The sequence below is a fragment of the Pangasianodon hypophthalmus genome, chromosome 1 (assembly GCF_027358585.1).
Source record: "Pangasianodon hypophthalmus isolate fPanHyp1 chromosome 1, fPanHyp1.pri, whole genome shotgun sequence".
Classification (NCBI taxonomy): Eukaryota; Metazoa; Chordata; class Actinopteri; order Siluriformes; family Pangasiidae; genus Pangasianodon; species Pangasianodon hypophthalmus.
The window spans coordinates 6,964,436-6,980,989 of NC_069710.1; the positions used below are offsets into that span (position 1 = coordinate 6,964,436).

The 16,554-nt window shown below is 39.3% G+C and overlaps 1 protein-coding gene across 1 annotated transcript in view; it reads left to right on the forward strand.

The window, feature by feature from the left end:
• lancl2 (LanC lantibiotic synthetase component C-like 2 (bacterial)) overlaps positions 1-14,013 on the forward strand; it is a 37,289-nt gene extending 23,276 nt beyond the window's left edge. Inside the window, exons 6-9 of the mRNA XM_034305693.2 lie at positions 3,629-3,811; positions 7,111-7,287; positions 10,709-10,781; positions 13,275-14,013. Of these exons, the coding sequence (XP_034161584.1) occupies positions 3,629-3,811; positions 7,111-7,287; positions 10,709-10,781; positions 13,275-13,351 (510 nt within the window). The 3' untranslated portion in view covers positions 13,352-14,013. The remainder of the gene's footprint in view (positions 1-3,628; positions 3,812-7,110; positions 7,288-10,708; positions 10,782-13,274) is intronic.
• Positions 14,014-16,554: the final 2,541 nt, after the last annotated feature.

The following is a 16,554-nucleotide window of genomic DNA, read 5'->3' on the forward strand; positions in this document are numbered from 1 at the left end:
AAAGCACATATGGCTGTTATGGTCAGGTGTCCAAAAACTTTTGGCCATATAGTGTCATTTTGTTTCTAGAAGAAAAAAAATTGTAATAAGAAGAGACTAGCAGGCACAAATCGTGCCAACAATGAGAGCTTTATGTTTACATGCGTATCAAATTTAGAATTTGTTTTCCCACATCAGCAACCTACTGAACCTTGATATCCATCAGATAACTACAAATAAGAAATGAATTTGATATGCATGTTCAAACATAAAGCTCTTATTGGTAGCACAACTCGCACACACTGCTCGTTTTTTTTTGAACGCTGTGACCTGCAGCAACACACTCTGACCGAGAGCATGATCTGACTGTTAGTAGGAACTTTTTACTAGATGGATTAATTAGCTTTCGTGGATGATGGTCAATCAGGAACATGCAGGAGTTGCTGACCTACAATGCATTTCCCATACACTTTAATACAAGATGTTATAATTTCCTTTATATCAAACATTTACTTCTAAAAGCAAAAAAAAAAAAAAAAAAAAAAAAAAATCTGATTGCCCTGACATGATTTGCTTGTCTCAGTTTCCTGTTCTAATCATTTGGCCACCCCTTTCCTAACCCTACATTCACACTAGCAAGCAACAAAGGGACAGGAGACTGTTCATTTTCTATGTACGTATTGTCTCGAATGATTCCTCTGGCCATTCCTATTGAGCATGTAGTCCAATGGTTTTTTTTTTTTAGCTCCTCACAGAAAACTTTAGTTCAAATTTACTGTTTGACACATGAAAGTGGAAGAAAAACATACAACTGTGGTTTCATCTTTTCCTGTCAAATATGACTTCTAATTAAGTGTGCATAGAGACATTAGGAATAAAAATAAAAATATCTGTGTCTTTGCTTATGTAGTCTGATTTCTGACATGCCTGCATAAGTGTAGCTCTCTGACCTCCAGTGTGTGACTGGTCATGTAAACCCTATCAGGACCCTGATTTAAACCCTAGAGCAATGTAGTTTATTCTAATGGCACTTTCAGAGCTGCCACTGCAAAGCCAAGCAAGGGCTATAATGAAAATCTATCAGCGTGATGCAGCAAGAGACTGCGCGCGTGTATGTGTGTGTGCGCGCACGTGGCAGCTGGCTGGTTTGGGAGGTATACTTTTAGACAGATGAAATACCTGTGTGTGTGTGTGTCTGTGTGGCAGCAGGCTGATTTGGGAGATGTACTGTTGTACTTACAGACAGATGAAATGTCTGTGTGTGTGTGTTCTCGCATGGGAAGGTGAAAACATAATGAGGTGATTAAATGATCTGTGAACTGCTGTATTCAGTTGAGAGAGGAGAAGTCTGCTTTGTGTGTGGTGTGTGTGTGTGTGTGTGTGTGTGTGTGTGTGTGTGTGTGTGTGTGTGTGTTATTGTACTGTTTTGCCTCCTGTAGCGCACCACATTGACAAGGTGCAATCACCAGCTTTCCTGATGGCACAATTTCAGGAGGAGTCTAAAAGAATATGCTACATTTTTTTTTCTTTTTCTCCAATTCCACATCCTCTCTTATTCTCCATCCCTCCCCAATCCCTTCCATCCAGTTATCGATCTGCTCTCCTAATGGGACAATTTCAGCTTCTTCAGCGTTTGCGATTGCTCATGAACTGTCAGCTGCTATCAATAAAGTCAGCCTACTTGTAGCGTTCCCAAGCCGAGCATGCCTGTTTTTCACAAGTAACACCTCGGAAACACCCAGCGGATCATCTTAGGATGGTGTCCAAGCCAAGAAATGAATTATTAATAAGAGGCATAAATTGTTATGCTTGGACGTCATCCCATAAATTGAAGTTAAAGTACAGGAAGGCTGGTATACACCCACAAACACCCACACACTCTCTCTCTCTCTCTCTCTCACACACACACGGACCTCACACAGAGCCTGTGAGCTGATTGGGTGGAGCTCGTGCATGGTTGCTAAGGCGATAGGGCTGTGCGTAATGGTGACGCAGATGGACATGCGCCACTGCTCATAATAATGCATTGTTCTGTCTTTGTAATGGTACAGGATGGTACAGGGTGTGTGTGTGTGTTGTATGAGATTTGCTTGAATTCAGCCTCTTTGCTTGTATAGCTCAAATGTATGACAAATGGCAGAACACAATAATAGTGTCAGGGTGAAACGGTCAGCCTTTAGAGCACTGTATATATTTGTGTATGTTACTGCAGCTGTGGCTGTATTAGCAGTGTTACAAACAGATGTTCATGGTGGCTAGGTACTGTAGCATCACTGATATGCTTTTGAGAGGCTTACTGTAATTCCTGGTAGACAGTGCTTAATTTGTTCCTAATTAGTGTCAGTAATGTTGAAATTGGTGTGCGTCGTGACCAGCAGCACTGTCAGCAGTGGTACCTGCAGCAGCTGTGCCAACATCGGTAGCCCAGTTTTCAATGCCGTCTGTGTGGCGATGGTGCTGTCAATGCCGTGAGACTGCGCGCAGCTGCTCTGTGCAAGCAAGACTGACCGCTCGTCTCACACCTTCGACTGCTCGCACAGCAGTATGCCATTTTACTCAGAGGAAGCCTTAGGCAGTGCATCACACCCAAGCGTGTTCCTTTTTTCCACATCCCTCCAACCCTGCAGAACAAAACCAGTAAAAGCTCTGCAAAGCAGCAGGAGTGGAGAGTGAGGGCAAAAGCTGGGGTTTTGGTTCCAGCTGAGCTGTTTTTCTGTCAGCAGTTGTCTGTGTGTACTTGTACTGGACTCCACAATGAATCGCATTTTGGGTGTGGAAGTGGTGGCTCAGTGGTTAAGTCTTTGGGCTACTGATCGGAAGGTTATGAGTTCAAATCCCAGAATGTGCCTCGAGCAAGAACCCTAACTTTCAACTGCTCAGTTGTGTCCAGCCTCAGTTGTGAGTTGCTTTGGATCAAAGTCACTTTAGACAGGTTATTGGTTCCTATTAACCCTAGTGTAGCTCCAGGGTCCCTGAGCTTGGGTTTCCTCCCACAATAACATGCAGATAGGTGGATTGGCTACACAACGTTGCCCCTAGGTGTGTGTGTGGGTGTGTGTGTGTGCATGGTGCTCTGCAATGAACTGGCATCCCATTCAGAGAAAACTGTCCTGCATTCAATGTTTTTGAGATAGGCTCCAGATCCACTGTAACCCTGACAAGGATAAAGTGGTTACTGAAGATGAATTTAGGAATTAGGATTCAATATTAAACAATATTAAACATATGAGCCATTATAATGCAGCCCTAATAAATTCTACATATACCTAATCCAGTAAATAACAAAATGTACTCCAAAATCAGATCCTGTTCCCTCAGTGGAAGAAAGATTTTTTTTTTTTTTTTTTTTTTTTTTTTTTTTTTTTTTATATTCCACACTATGCTGCGTCTCTGGATAATTCATTTGAAATGAGTTGTTGTTTCCAACAGCAACATGCTGGAAATGGTTATGGAATTAGTTCTGGTTCTCTTCTGCTGATTTCATCTCCTCCTTCATGAGACTGGCTTGTAAGAACTTTTTCTTATCGCAGATAATGGTACAGATTTTTCTCTTCCACTGAAAGGCTCCCTGCTTTATCACTCCAGACCATTTCTCATTAGAAGTGAGATCATTTGTCCCATTTGTTTCTCTCTTTATGTCTCTCTCTAGCCCGTGGCTAAGGTTAATCCTGAAATTCTGACTGAGCTGGTCCGGCCAAGTATAGATTATGTGCGGCACAAAAAGTTCCGCTCGGGCAACTACCCATCATCCCTCAGCAACGAGACAGACAGACTGGTGCACTGGTGCCACGGAGCGCCGGGCGTGGTTCACATGCTCATCATGGCACATAAGGTGAGTGACGAGCAGATCCCCAGTCCACACACACACACACACACACACACACACACACACACACACACACACACACACATATCCAGAGCAGAGTGTGTATTTTATTCTTTAATACACACACATGCTGGAGAGATACACACATGCAAGAGGAAGCTTCTAGAAATGTTTTGAAATACTTTCAAATGGAGTCACTTTTTGTATTCATTTTTGTAACAATTGAAGGATAGACTGTGAAAATAATAATTTTCAGACTTCCTGCCTGGACTTAGGTCCCTATATCTGTTTTTTTGTTTCACCCAGAGGTTGTGTAAGAGATTAGCAGCGATGTTTTTGGCCATGAATATCAGTGATAGGCACAGGGAGCTAATTAGAATGATAGATGAATGCAAAAAGGATTGTTACAAAGATGATTGATCAGCAGTGAACAGGATTCCGACTCAATAATGTAATAATACATTCAGTTCCCAAAGCTGAGATATTAAACCTGTAGATTTAATAACACAGGAAGGCCAAACACCGCTCACTGAATTTCAGTACCTCCTGTCTTTCTCTAAGAATCCCACAGTGCCATCTAGTGGTTAAGTGTTACACATGAACAGCACTATATTGTTTAACATAAATATAATATTAAGGTATAGTTATACCAACAAACCAATGGTTAGATGTAAAGGCAAGGTGTTCCTGTGCTAACTGAAAATGAGCTTGATAATATGTGGCTTGTTATGGGTTAACGTGAGCCGCATCCAGCACTATGCATCAATGTCTCTATGATCTCATACATGCCCTTTTAATAACACTCATTTGTCACAGTCATAGTGAGCTTAATGTTGCTTGAGTAAAACGATTTCTCTTATCTGGCATGCAGAAGAATTTGAACTGAAATGGACTTTATCACAGCTAATATGCTCCAGTTAAAATAAATAAATAAATAAATAAATAACTAAATGAAAACTCTTCCCTGGCTTTCCTTCCCACTTCTCATGAACAGATGGGCTATTTGCTTGCTTGTTCATTCTCTCCCTCGCCCTTTCTCTCTCTCACAAAATTGATAATGCCTAAGGGCAGTTAGGGGAAATCAAGCATGTGCTATATTTGGAAACTGCATTTCCTCAGTACCATGGTTAACTCTGCAGTTCTAATAAATTCACTTGAAAGCCAGTCAGATGTGTATGAGGCGTATGAGACTAAGTTTACAGCCAACACAGTCACAAGCTTCTTAAAATGTAGGCACATTCTTACATTAAATTTTCATCTTAAGGTAATTGCCTAATTTTATTTAATTATATTTTATGATGGTTTCTCAATATAATGTATTAAAAGTTTATTAACCCTAAACTTTTTACACTGTTGTATTTACACTACATGGCCAAAGGTTTGTGGACACCAGATCATCACACCCATATGTGGTTCTTCCCCAAACTGTTGTCACAAAGTTGGAAGCACACAATTGTATAGAATGTCTTTGTATGCTGTAGCATTACAGTTTCCCTTCACTGGTACTAAGTTCCTGTGCACAAAGCGAGCTCCATGAAGACATGGTTTGAGAAGGTTGGAGTGGAAGAACTCGAGTGTCCTGCACAGAGCCCTGAACTCAACCCCACTGAAAACCTTTGGGATGAACTCCTCACCTAACATCAGTGCCTGGCTTCACTAATGCGCTTGGCCAAACAATCCCCACAGCCATGCTCCAAAATCTAGCAATTATAACAGCAAAGTTGAGACTAAATCTGGAATAGGAAGTTCACCAAGCACATTCAAGTTCAAGTTCAAGTGGAGTTTGTTGTCATTTCAGCCATATACATATTCACATGTACATAGTGAAACGAAACAACGTTTCTCCAGGACCAAGGTGCTACATAAGACGAACAACACAGAACAACACAGAACAACACAGAACTACAAGGGACTACATAATTTATACATAAAGTGCACAAGTGCAAACAGACAGCACAAGACAGTACAATGACTACTGGGACAGACAATGGTCATAGTAAGTCCCAGTGCAGCGCTGAGCAGTACACAGTTCTGTTTAAAGTGAACCTAGTGACAATAGTGCAAATAGTACAAGAGTACAATACAAGTAGCTGAAATAGTGTAAGCATAAGTGTAAACATAAGAGTAGCAGCCTATGTACACTATAATATAATGAGTTATGTAGCAGCATAAACATGTGCAAAAACTTGCAAAAAAATTGCAGAAAGGATGGAGGATACTCAGTTGTGTGTGTATATATGTATGTGTGTGTGTTCCTTCAGTCCAGTTCCTGAGTATTGAAGGTATGTGTGTGTGTTCCTTCAGTCCAGTTCCTGAGTATTGAAGGTATGTGTGTGTGTTCCTTCAGTCCAGTTCCTGAGTATTGAAGGTATGTGTGTGTGTGTTCCTTCAGTCCAGTTTCTGCGTATTGAAGGTATGTGTGTGTGTTCCTTCAGTCCAGTTTCTGAGTATTGAAGGTATGTGTGTGTGTTCCTTCAGTCCAGTTCCTGAGTATTGAAGGTATGTGTGTGTGTGTTCCTTCAGTCCAGTTTCTGCGTATTGAAGGTATGTGTGTGTGTTCCTTCAGTCCAGTTCCTGAGTATTGAAGGTATGTGTGTGTGTTCCTTCAGTCCAGTTCCTGAGTATTGAAGGTATGTGTGTGTGTGTTCCTTCAGTCCAGTTTCTGAGTATTGAAGGTATGTGTGTGTGTTCCTTCAGTCCAGTTACTGAGTATTGAATCACATATGGGTGTGATAGGTCAGGTGTCCATAAATGCTGCTGCAGTTATAAAGAATATGATGCTTATATTGAAAATTTTTCCACGCACTTGGTGCTGTTTGATTGTTTGAGATTATTGTAGAAGAGTAATGATTTATAACTCCAGAAGAGGATGAGTTCCATTTTGATTCTGGTTGCTGTTAAGGTTTCTTCCTCATGATGTCTCAGGATGATTTTCATTGCCTCTGTCACCTCTGGCTTGCTTATCAGGGATCTAAATCTGCATCTGGATTTTTCTGCTTTGCAACAGTATCTATTTTATTTTAGTTTAACTGTAAATGATCAGTAGGATTCAGGGCAGCCATCATACGTTGTATCTCCTGCTCTATATTCTCATCTTAGATAGGGTACATATGAAAGAGAGATCAGAATAAAGTAGTTAGCTTGCTACCATGTAACATATGCTGCCTCTCAGCTTGCATGGTGTTATTTGTGAGAGAATAACCAAGTGTGAAATGAAATTAGGGCTTAATTAAGAGTAGTCGACAGAAATAATTGCTTGTGGCTGACGATCAGCTGATTGTGTGTTTGTATGTGTGTGTTCTCAGGTGTTTAAGGACGAGAAGTATCTGAAGGATGCAGCAGAGTGTGGCGAGGTGATTTGGCAGAGAGGTTTACTGCGCAAAGGCTATGGCATCTGTCACGGCACCGCCGGCAACGGCTACGCTTTCCTCTCCCTGTACAAGCTCACACAGGAGCAGAAGTACCTGTACCGTGCCTGCAAGGTATACAGCATAACACAGTGGGAGAAATTGTTTGTGTGGGCGTTCTGCTCAGCAAATGCTGTTAACTTTGATTTATGTTTATGTAGATAGATCAATGTTGTAATTATTTTATCTGCATTTTTTTTTTTTTGCTCCTCCCACTGCCGAGGTCTGAAGGGAGGCAGCACAACTCTGACAAAGCTGTGACATTTTAGCTGATATATGATCAGTCATTCTCTCCCCAGCTCCAAATTCAAATCACACCTTCACACTGCAGCACTTTTTTTTTTTTTTTTTCTCCTTACTCTCACTTTGACTTGCAGCTTATTCGGTTCCTCTGGGTGCCAGCTGTGGGGGGAAAAAGCTGGCATTTTTTTTGGCATTATTTTCCTGTCGATAGTAATTCTATGTATATGTGATAAGATGGGAATCTAATCTGTGATCAGATTTGCAAATTGATTTTAGTGATTGTAACCTGGCTTTCATAACCTATAGCACCATTGAATCTTAATTTCCCAGGAATTACAAGAGCATGTACTTACAGCTTTTATACAGCTATAATGGGAAAAGGACTTCCTGGTGAAAAAAGGGGAAAGTCCTATTCCATAAAAGAAAGTAGCAAAGCACACATTAAAAAGCACCTTGAATTCAGCAGAGTCAGACTGAACACTGAGCATTAAAAACTTTTACAATGTACACTCACTCCACTTTAGGAACACCTGTACAACTGCACATTCATGCCGTTATCTAATCAGCCAATCATGTGGCAGTAGCGCAATGCAAAAAAAATCAGGCACATACAGGTCAAGCTTCAGTTCACATCAACCATCAGAATGAAGAAAAAGTGTGATCTCTGTGACTTTGATTGTGGCATGGATGTTGGTACCAAAAGGGCTGGTATGAGTATTTCAGAACCTGCTGATCTCTTGGGAATTTCACACAGAACAGTCTGTAGAGTTTACACAGAATGGTGTGAAAAACCAAAAACATTGAATGAGCGATGAGTTCTGTTAGTGGAAACACCTTGTTGATAAGAGAGGTCAGAGGAAAATGGCCAGACCGGTTCGAGCTGCCAGGAAGGATATAGTAACTCATATAATCACTCTTTACAACCGTGGTGAGCAGAAAAGCATCTCAGCATCCACAAAACATCGAACATTGAGGTGGATGGGCTACAACAGCCAAAGACCACATCAAATTCCACTCCTGTCAGCCAAGAACAAGAATCTGAGGCTATCATGAGCACAGGGCCACCCAAACTGGACATGTGTATAGTCAAAAACAGTTGACACATGGTATGAAATTGACTATGGAATGAAGAATGTTATCACTTTCCAGATTAATTTAGTCACAAAATGAACAGAGGTGGTAACCACCTGATGCTAAATATTACCTATTTACCTTAAGCCTCTACAAATACATGATTATAGAGGAATGTACTGTCATGTTTGAAAATGTAGTGAGTACACAGTAGTTTTCTTCTTCAAGTAAAAGTCAACAGTTTTATGTGAAAGAAAAACTGAAGCACATTCTTTTAGAGCTAGACTTAATTACGGTGACAAAGTATTTGGAAATTAACTCCATAGATTTTCCACATATTTCAAGCTTCCTACTTTTTTTACACACTATATTTTTATATTTTTATATACTAGATTTCTTCGTCTACAGTAGACCCTATGTTGTTGATCTTTCCTTTTTTTTTTTTTTTTTTTTTTTTTTTTTTTTTTTAATTTGGAGCACATTACCTGATGATTGCTTTGTACTACAGTGCAGTATACAGTATTTTTAAAATGGTTGTTTTATGGTTTTCACCACAACACTGTAGCAACAGATAGTGTACTGCCACATCCAGGATCAGATAGTTCCCGAAAACATTATGCATGATGCAGCTCAGAGCAGAACGGCTCTCCACACTGACTCTATCTCTCTTACTACGGAGGCACAGCGGAGGAGCTGAGAGGGGAATACAGAGCGTCCTCTTCTAGTGGAAAGCCACATTCCGGCTAGAACACTGATAATTACTGCAGTCTACCCAAAGTGCCAAGTAATGAAGGCATAATGGACTCTGCTGTTCCCACATCATCACAGCAGCCTTTTACAGCCGCAGTCATTTTCCAGCACAAATGAATCACCAGCGTTCATCAGAGCATTGGCTTACTTTCTGACTCCAGGTTGAAGCAAAGAGTTCAAATGAGCAGCAGATCATATGTTCCTGAAAAGGTGAAACGAAAATCGCTTCGCCTTGTCCAAACAGTTTGATTGCACCAATTATTCAGGTGTTTATTTTTATTTAAGCATGATTTTTATGTGCAGACACAGACACAGGTCTTATTTTTAACGTCATACTTTTAATGCAAGGTAAAAATGACGAGGTAACAGGGGTGGACACCTTAAATTTATAAGCTAGCCCATTGTGCAAGTAAAAGCTCCCAGTCTTGTGTTTTGGTTGATCAGAAATCTCATCATATGCTTTAGCTACCACATTTTAGCCTAATATAATAAAATATGATGAGCTAGTTTTGTGATGTAGCACCCTCGCGAAAGAGTCAGCAAGTCGTTGTTAAGCGTTTGGCTTTGACTCGTGGTGATTTCTCTTCACACTGTGTATAAAACATATTCGAGGGTGGCTAGTGTCTTCATTTTCTGTCTATATGTTTAGGTTTAACTGTCTAACTTTATTTTGCTTGGTTTCATCAGTGTTTCACATAACTGTGTGTCTGTCCCTTCACACAAATTAATCCACTTTACCGTGACCCAGGTTGCACCTTAGCGGTGTGTGTAGTGCAGCAGGTGGTGGGAATCGGAAACGCAGGATACATACAGTGCATTACAGTGAAGTGAAGTTCTTAGGTGCAACCAGTGAAGTGCAATTAGTTTTAAACATATATACCAAATTAAAACTTTTGGTTTTCATTTTCATGGTTTCTTAATTGATCGCAGAATCATAAACTAATAGCTTGTACACTGTTGATCTGCTTGTCCCAGGCACATGGGAGGGTAGCCGTAGGAGGATTTAAATGTAAAAAAAAATTAATATTTAATCTAGAAATGTACATCTATGGATTTATACATATATGGATTTTCCATGGATATCTGTTGGACCCTATTAGTGACAGAGCTAATACTGTTTCCTAATGCATAGCATATTTGTGATTTTTTTAAACAATTTTTAAAAACTTACAGACACACAGATATAGTGTGTTATTTTTAGTGCATAGCTGCACAAACATTTTGTTCGCATTAGTAAATTTGGCATTTGCCAGTAAAATTGGCTTCCTTGGATCATTGATTCACAGTTGAGATATTGTTGAGTTGCTGATTTTAGTGGCTCATTTGTGGTGGAAAGCTTGTGGTCAGTAGGGATACAGGTGTATGCACATACAAACCATTGAGGTTGTTATTTATTCTTTCTTGTTGTCTGTCCCGTGTGTGTGTGTTTTAGTTTGCGGAGTGGTGTCTAGACTACGGAACGCACGGCTGCCGTATTCCAGACCGACCATATTCCCTCTTTGAAGGTAAACTTTTTGTGTCTGTCTCTCATCCACGTCACCCGCAAATTACGTTCACAGCATCCAACCTTAAATATCTGTCCTCTAAACAGCGAGTCGGTGAAATGATTGCCGTAATTACCTAGGCTTATTCAACCCAGACAGCCTTTTGCAATTTTAATGATGTTTTTTTATGTATTTAAAGAAGACCAGTTATAAAAACACTTGTTATTAGGCATTTTGCCTGTTAACAAGAACCATGCCCTCTTCTTTAAATCATCCGTAATCAGACCTAGTCATTGTCTGGGAGAAAATGAAAGCCAGACAGAGGTTTTGGTAAACTCTCCTTTGTCTGGTTTATGTCTTTCTGCATGCTAAGCTATCATCAGTAATGAAATCCTCGGTTTTATGTTAGAGGGCTGAATGCAGTAAAAAGGCGGTCTGTACTTTCATTAGGTAGAGTAGAGCGAGTAGAATTGGAAGAGATGTAGACAGCAGCCTTTTAAAAGGTCAGTAATTGAGTGTTTGTCAATATAAAATGAAACTTGCTCTTTAAAAGCAAGATTATGAAGACTAGAAATTGTATTATTTTTCTCAATTTCAGACTATATTACACACTTACAAGTAGCCCATCATCATGACAGGTTCAATTTAAACACAAACAATTATTACAGTACATTTTTTTCCAAATACCATTCTGAAGCTATTATATTTTTTTTTTTTTTATGTACAGCAGTGGGTAGGGTTTCTCATCAGACATGCTGGATCTGGGATTGCTTCTCCAAAAACTTTGTTTGCACTTCACTCTTGTTAAGGGTGTGATAAGCAGGCGCTACATGACCCTGAGTCAGTCCACATGGCACCACAGTGGCACTCCGGGCCGACCGCCAGCCTGCCGTCTAACTCCACTTCACTCTCAAAGAGTTGGCATCCAGCACCATTTATCTGCTGCCTCACCTTATTGTTGCCATAGCAACACCCTTTTCTTCGACTGAGTGTGTGTAGTGGTGGCCTCTGATTGGTGGAGTGGTTCCTCTCAGTAGTTTCAGTGAGGCTAGCAGTAGGCATGAGCCTCAGGACACACACACACGCACACACACGCAATACTCTGACAGTTTTAATTCAGTGTTACCTCAATGTGATGGATGATAGGGTACCAGCTCATTGCTCAATTATAGTGCAGGAAAAAAATATCTATCTATCTATCTATCTATCTATCTATCTGCACTCGTCTATGACATGACATCTCGCATCTTCGGGAGCTGTTTACAGTCAGCAGTACTTTTTTCAGTCTTACAATAAAATCATAGTTTTGGGCACGCATTAGCTTAGGGTTTTTTTTTCCATTTGTATCAATATGTATTTTCTTACATTCATAATTGTTTATGTATAATGAACCATACAGTCTGATGCCATTCTCCAGTTTACTGAAAGGAGCTTTGCCAGTGTTATTACATATACACTCCTGGGCAAAAAAAAAAAAAAAAAAAAAGGGGGGCCAAGCCCAAAATAATAGCAAAATATTAAGCTTTTAATGGTCTTAATAACAAATCATTGGTCAGGAAATTAGCAAGAATTAAACAAATAGATAAAGGAACTTAGTATGGGAGGTTTTCCCTTTGATTTCTTTAAATGTTTGAGCCTTGTGGCTTTTTGGGCTTGGCCTTTTTTTTTTTTTTTTTTTGCGTATACGATGAACGGTGTTCATCTTCGGAAGCTCCTGCAGACACCGGGTGTAAAATAGCACCATTGCCATTATAGTGGACGAAACGAAAGCAGAAGTGCCATTTTGGTTATAACGCGGAAGTGTTTGTGCAAGCGGTCCATCTCGTGACGGCAGCGCCCTACATAAAATCATTCAGATACAGGTCAAGAGTTTCAGTTCACGTTTTCATATCAAACAACAGAATGGGGATTTTCTGGGGTTTTCACACATAACATTCTATAGAGTGTACACAAAATGGTGCAGTTCTGCGGGTGAAAAAGCCTTGTTGATGAGAGAGGTCCAGCCTTTCCGTTGATGGTTCACACGCAATAGCAGAAGCATAATCCAGGCTTCCCTGTTAAAGACAGGACGCCTTTTGTGCTTTAATTCAGCAACCATAAGAGTCAGTATGACTCTTCACATCAGCTGCAGTTCTGCTGCACTCATGTGGCCATATGTGCAACAAAAGCTGAGTTTGTAGAATAAAAGTTGTGTGTAGTATACTCATTATAATTAAAATAGTAATATTTTAAGGCATTTTATATATGTCCGTTCTCTTCGTAGTATTGCTCAGCCATGATCAAAAAAGCATTTGAAAATCTCTACTAGTTGAAAAAATTTCAACCCGTTTTCTTTATACACCTTCCAGCATTAGATAATAAACATATTTTCCTTATAGCCTTAAAGCCAAAACATTGTATCAGTGTAGTTGTGGTATATGGTTTAGTCTGTCATTATGTGACAAAACAGATGCCTGGTGTTCCTTCAAGCAGATGTTCTGAAACCAAGGACTTTGTGTTTTTTCTCTCTCACAGGAATGGCTGGAGCGATCCACTTCCTCTCAGACATCGCCCTGCCAGAGGCTTCTTGCTTTCCTGCCTTTGAACTTTGACCTGGGCTTCTGGGAGCACTGACTTTTATTTCGAACAGTTCTGAGGTGGTGAAAGCTTTTCCGGGCTCTTCCAGCACTGAACAGTACCACTGAACTTGCGCAGATGCAAAAAAGAAAACTCCCCACCTTCTGCCTATAACTTTAAAACAAGCCACCTTGAGCTCTGTCACTGTAGCTTCCAAGTCTTTGCCCTTTCTGTGTTTTTTTTTATTTTATTATTTTTTTTTAATATAATTTTTTTAATGTAAAAATTATCTGTTTGTTCCCACCCACTGAACTGATTAATGTTTTCGCTTCCAAGGCTTAGCATTCAGTTGAAATTGGGTCTTTGTGCTGCATGCTTGTGTTCTGATTTGTACTGCAGTGCCTCAGTTGACCTCGTCTTTGTCTCGTGTGTTCCAGTCCTGTCTTTGTTGTCTATGCATGGGGATGGCTGAAATGAGCTTGTGTAAGCTTTTGGCCAAATTACTGAGATCTGTAATATCAGTTAAGCGTCTACAATGGCATGGGTTTCGCTATGTGTCTGTATGTTGAAACTGATATTGAGATTGATAACTCGATGAAAGATTGTGAGAAAAATGAACCAAAACTTTCCAGTAAATATCATTTCACGAGGCAATGATGTTATGAATGTTACAATAAATTGGGCTTCTTCAACTGAACCACGTGACTGGATTTAAAATCTATCTATAAGAACTAAACACAAGGGGTTGGCTTGATGCCATTACCATCCAGACGTTGATTATTTTCCTATAACAGGAAGTCCTGAGTTGTTTTATTCCTCTTATACCACAGCAATTTGCCAACAATTATAGTTTTTGATAAAAACATGATACTTTTGTTTGTTTATAATTACTTGTAATCTTGTGAAACATCCCCACACAGTCCCTGTGCAAAGCCCTGTTAAAAAAAAACAAACAAACAAAAAAAACCCTCTTATTTACAGCTTCACCTCAAACTGTTACAAAGCACTGACACTGGAGACTCCTTCCCAAAATGCTAAATAAACATCTCCTCACATCAGCGTCTCCTTCTGATCAATTGAGAATTCAACAGCTTTGTGGTGTAACAGGAAATAATGCCTACAGTCATAGTTATTAAAAAAGTTGATTATTATTATTATTATTAACAATAGTAGTAAATCAGTTGTCTTGTCTATAAATCAGTGTGAATATTTGCATTGCTTTTGTTTTATGAACAGATGGTGGATGAAAAATCAATAATTAAATCAATTAAAACATAAGAGATGGATGCTTGATGAGATAATGGATATAAAGAAATGCATAAGCAGTTAGAAATGCCATTAAGTATAGTGAAAAGTTTCAAAAGTCTGCCGCAGTTGAAAATGTGCCAGGAATCAGGTGCATGAGCGCACTGACCTCTTGCGCAGTGAGAAGGATGGTGAGGAGGTGAAAAAGAGCCCAAAGATTACAGTTTCAGAATTGAGTCTTGGGCATGGTCAAGTCAGACAACTATTAGATGCCACCTCAGTAAAAACAAGCTGTTTGGAAGGTCTGCACAGAGGAAACCCTTCCTGAGAGCAACCTACAAAATGCAGCACCTGAACCTAACCAAGAGTAATTAGAAGTACAAATGGAACCATGTTGTGGCCACAATCAAACTTTTTTATTTACTCTGTCATGTTTCATATTTGCATTAAGTGTGATATTTTATCTGGATTTTTATGAGGTTGTATTTTGCTGAAGGTTGCTTGTTAAAAGCAAACTCCAAGAGTCCAATGTCAACGAAGGAGGGCTGCTGTTAATTAAAAGGCCTGTTGCAGTTGTCCTTAGTTGACCTTGGACTCTTGGGGTTAGCTATTCATTTTCAGTTAAATTTTTAGTTTTTAGTTAAATTTTCAGCTGACCACTCAAGAGGTCTTAAAATGGAGAATGATGCTGAACAAATAGGTGTCACAAAAGTGTCAGGTTTAAGGTACTGTAGCAATAGAAGGGGCTGGACATGTAGTACATTTTTACTTTTACAACTACAAATGTACTGTTTCTCTAATTTATGACACACTTTTAAGGTTTTCATGTGACTTAGCCTTGTGTATGGTGATGATGTTGTGGCACCTTAAGAGTTAAACTAGCCATCATAGTCACAGTAATGATCACAGTAGAAAAGGGGATTTAGAACATAAGAATAAGGTACTTATTCTGAACTTGTACCTCTATCGAACATTGCAGAATACTTTTAAGTTTAGTTTTAAATACAGATCCAGACAAGCATGAACATCAGAAGGCACCATTTTAAACACTCAGGCAGGAATATTGTTAGTTCTGTAGTTTGCAGGTCTGTCTTTAGTTCAGAAATCAGTGACCACAGTTGTTGTTGCAATACAAAAAAGTTTTCTAAGCTCACAAAAAAAAAAGGTATAGTCTGAGGGAAAACTCAATAAAATTTGTTGAACATAGTCAAGAACCAATTAATAATTTTTAAAGAACATTTCCACACATTTCAGAGTTGACCCAGCTTTACCCTTTGCAGTGTAATTCAGAAAATGGTTAAGGCGCATTGATCCAATTATCCTAATGACTATCCAGAACAATCAATTAGCCTGTTTGCCATGCAGGTAAATTATGAAAAACTAGAGGTACAGTGGGGTCCAAAAGTCTGAGACCTCATTCATCTAAACTGGATCTAATCAGAAAGTGCTGGAATTTTGAAAATTCCAAAACAAAAACAGGAAATGTGTAACATCTTGATTAGTCAATATTCAATATGTTGCACAATTACTAGGTCACTATTTAAATGTAGGCAAATTTATGATTTTGACCATGCTGACTCCTTTCTACAAAAGATCCGATTCTGTACCAAATACTAAGAAACTCTGAAATTCATGTAAATATTTCTAATATTCTACTTTTCACTCACGTTGTTGTCAATAATATAATTTGTAATGGAAATTGTTGTATTGAATTAGACAAGAATGCAAAATAGAAGCATTTTCCCTAGTGCTCTCAGACTTTTGGATTCCACTGAGGGGAATACACACCAAAATGTTCAAATTAACTGTCCAATCAAATGTCTCCAATTGAGTCATCATGAATAAAGTTAAACATCTTTATGTCTACAGCTGCACACATGCTCGCTGCATGCAAATACAATGTGGGGGGGGAAACAAATAGCACATTCCTAGTGAGAGAATTTAATTTTGGTATTGTATTCATGAATCCTCTGACATCAAGCATGACACTCTG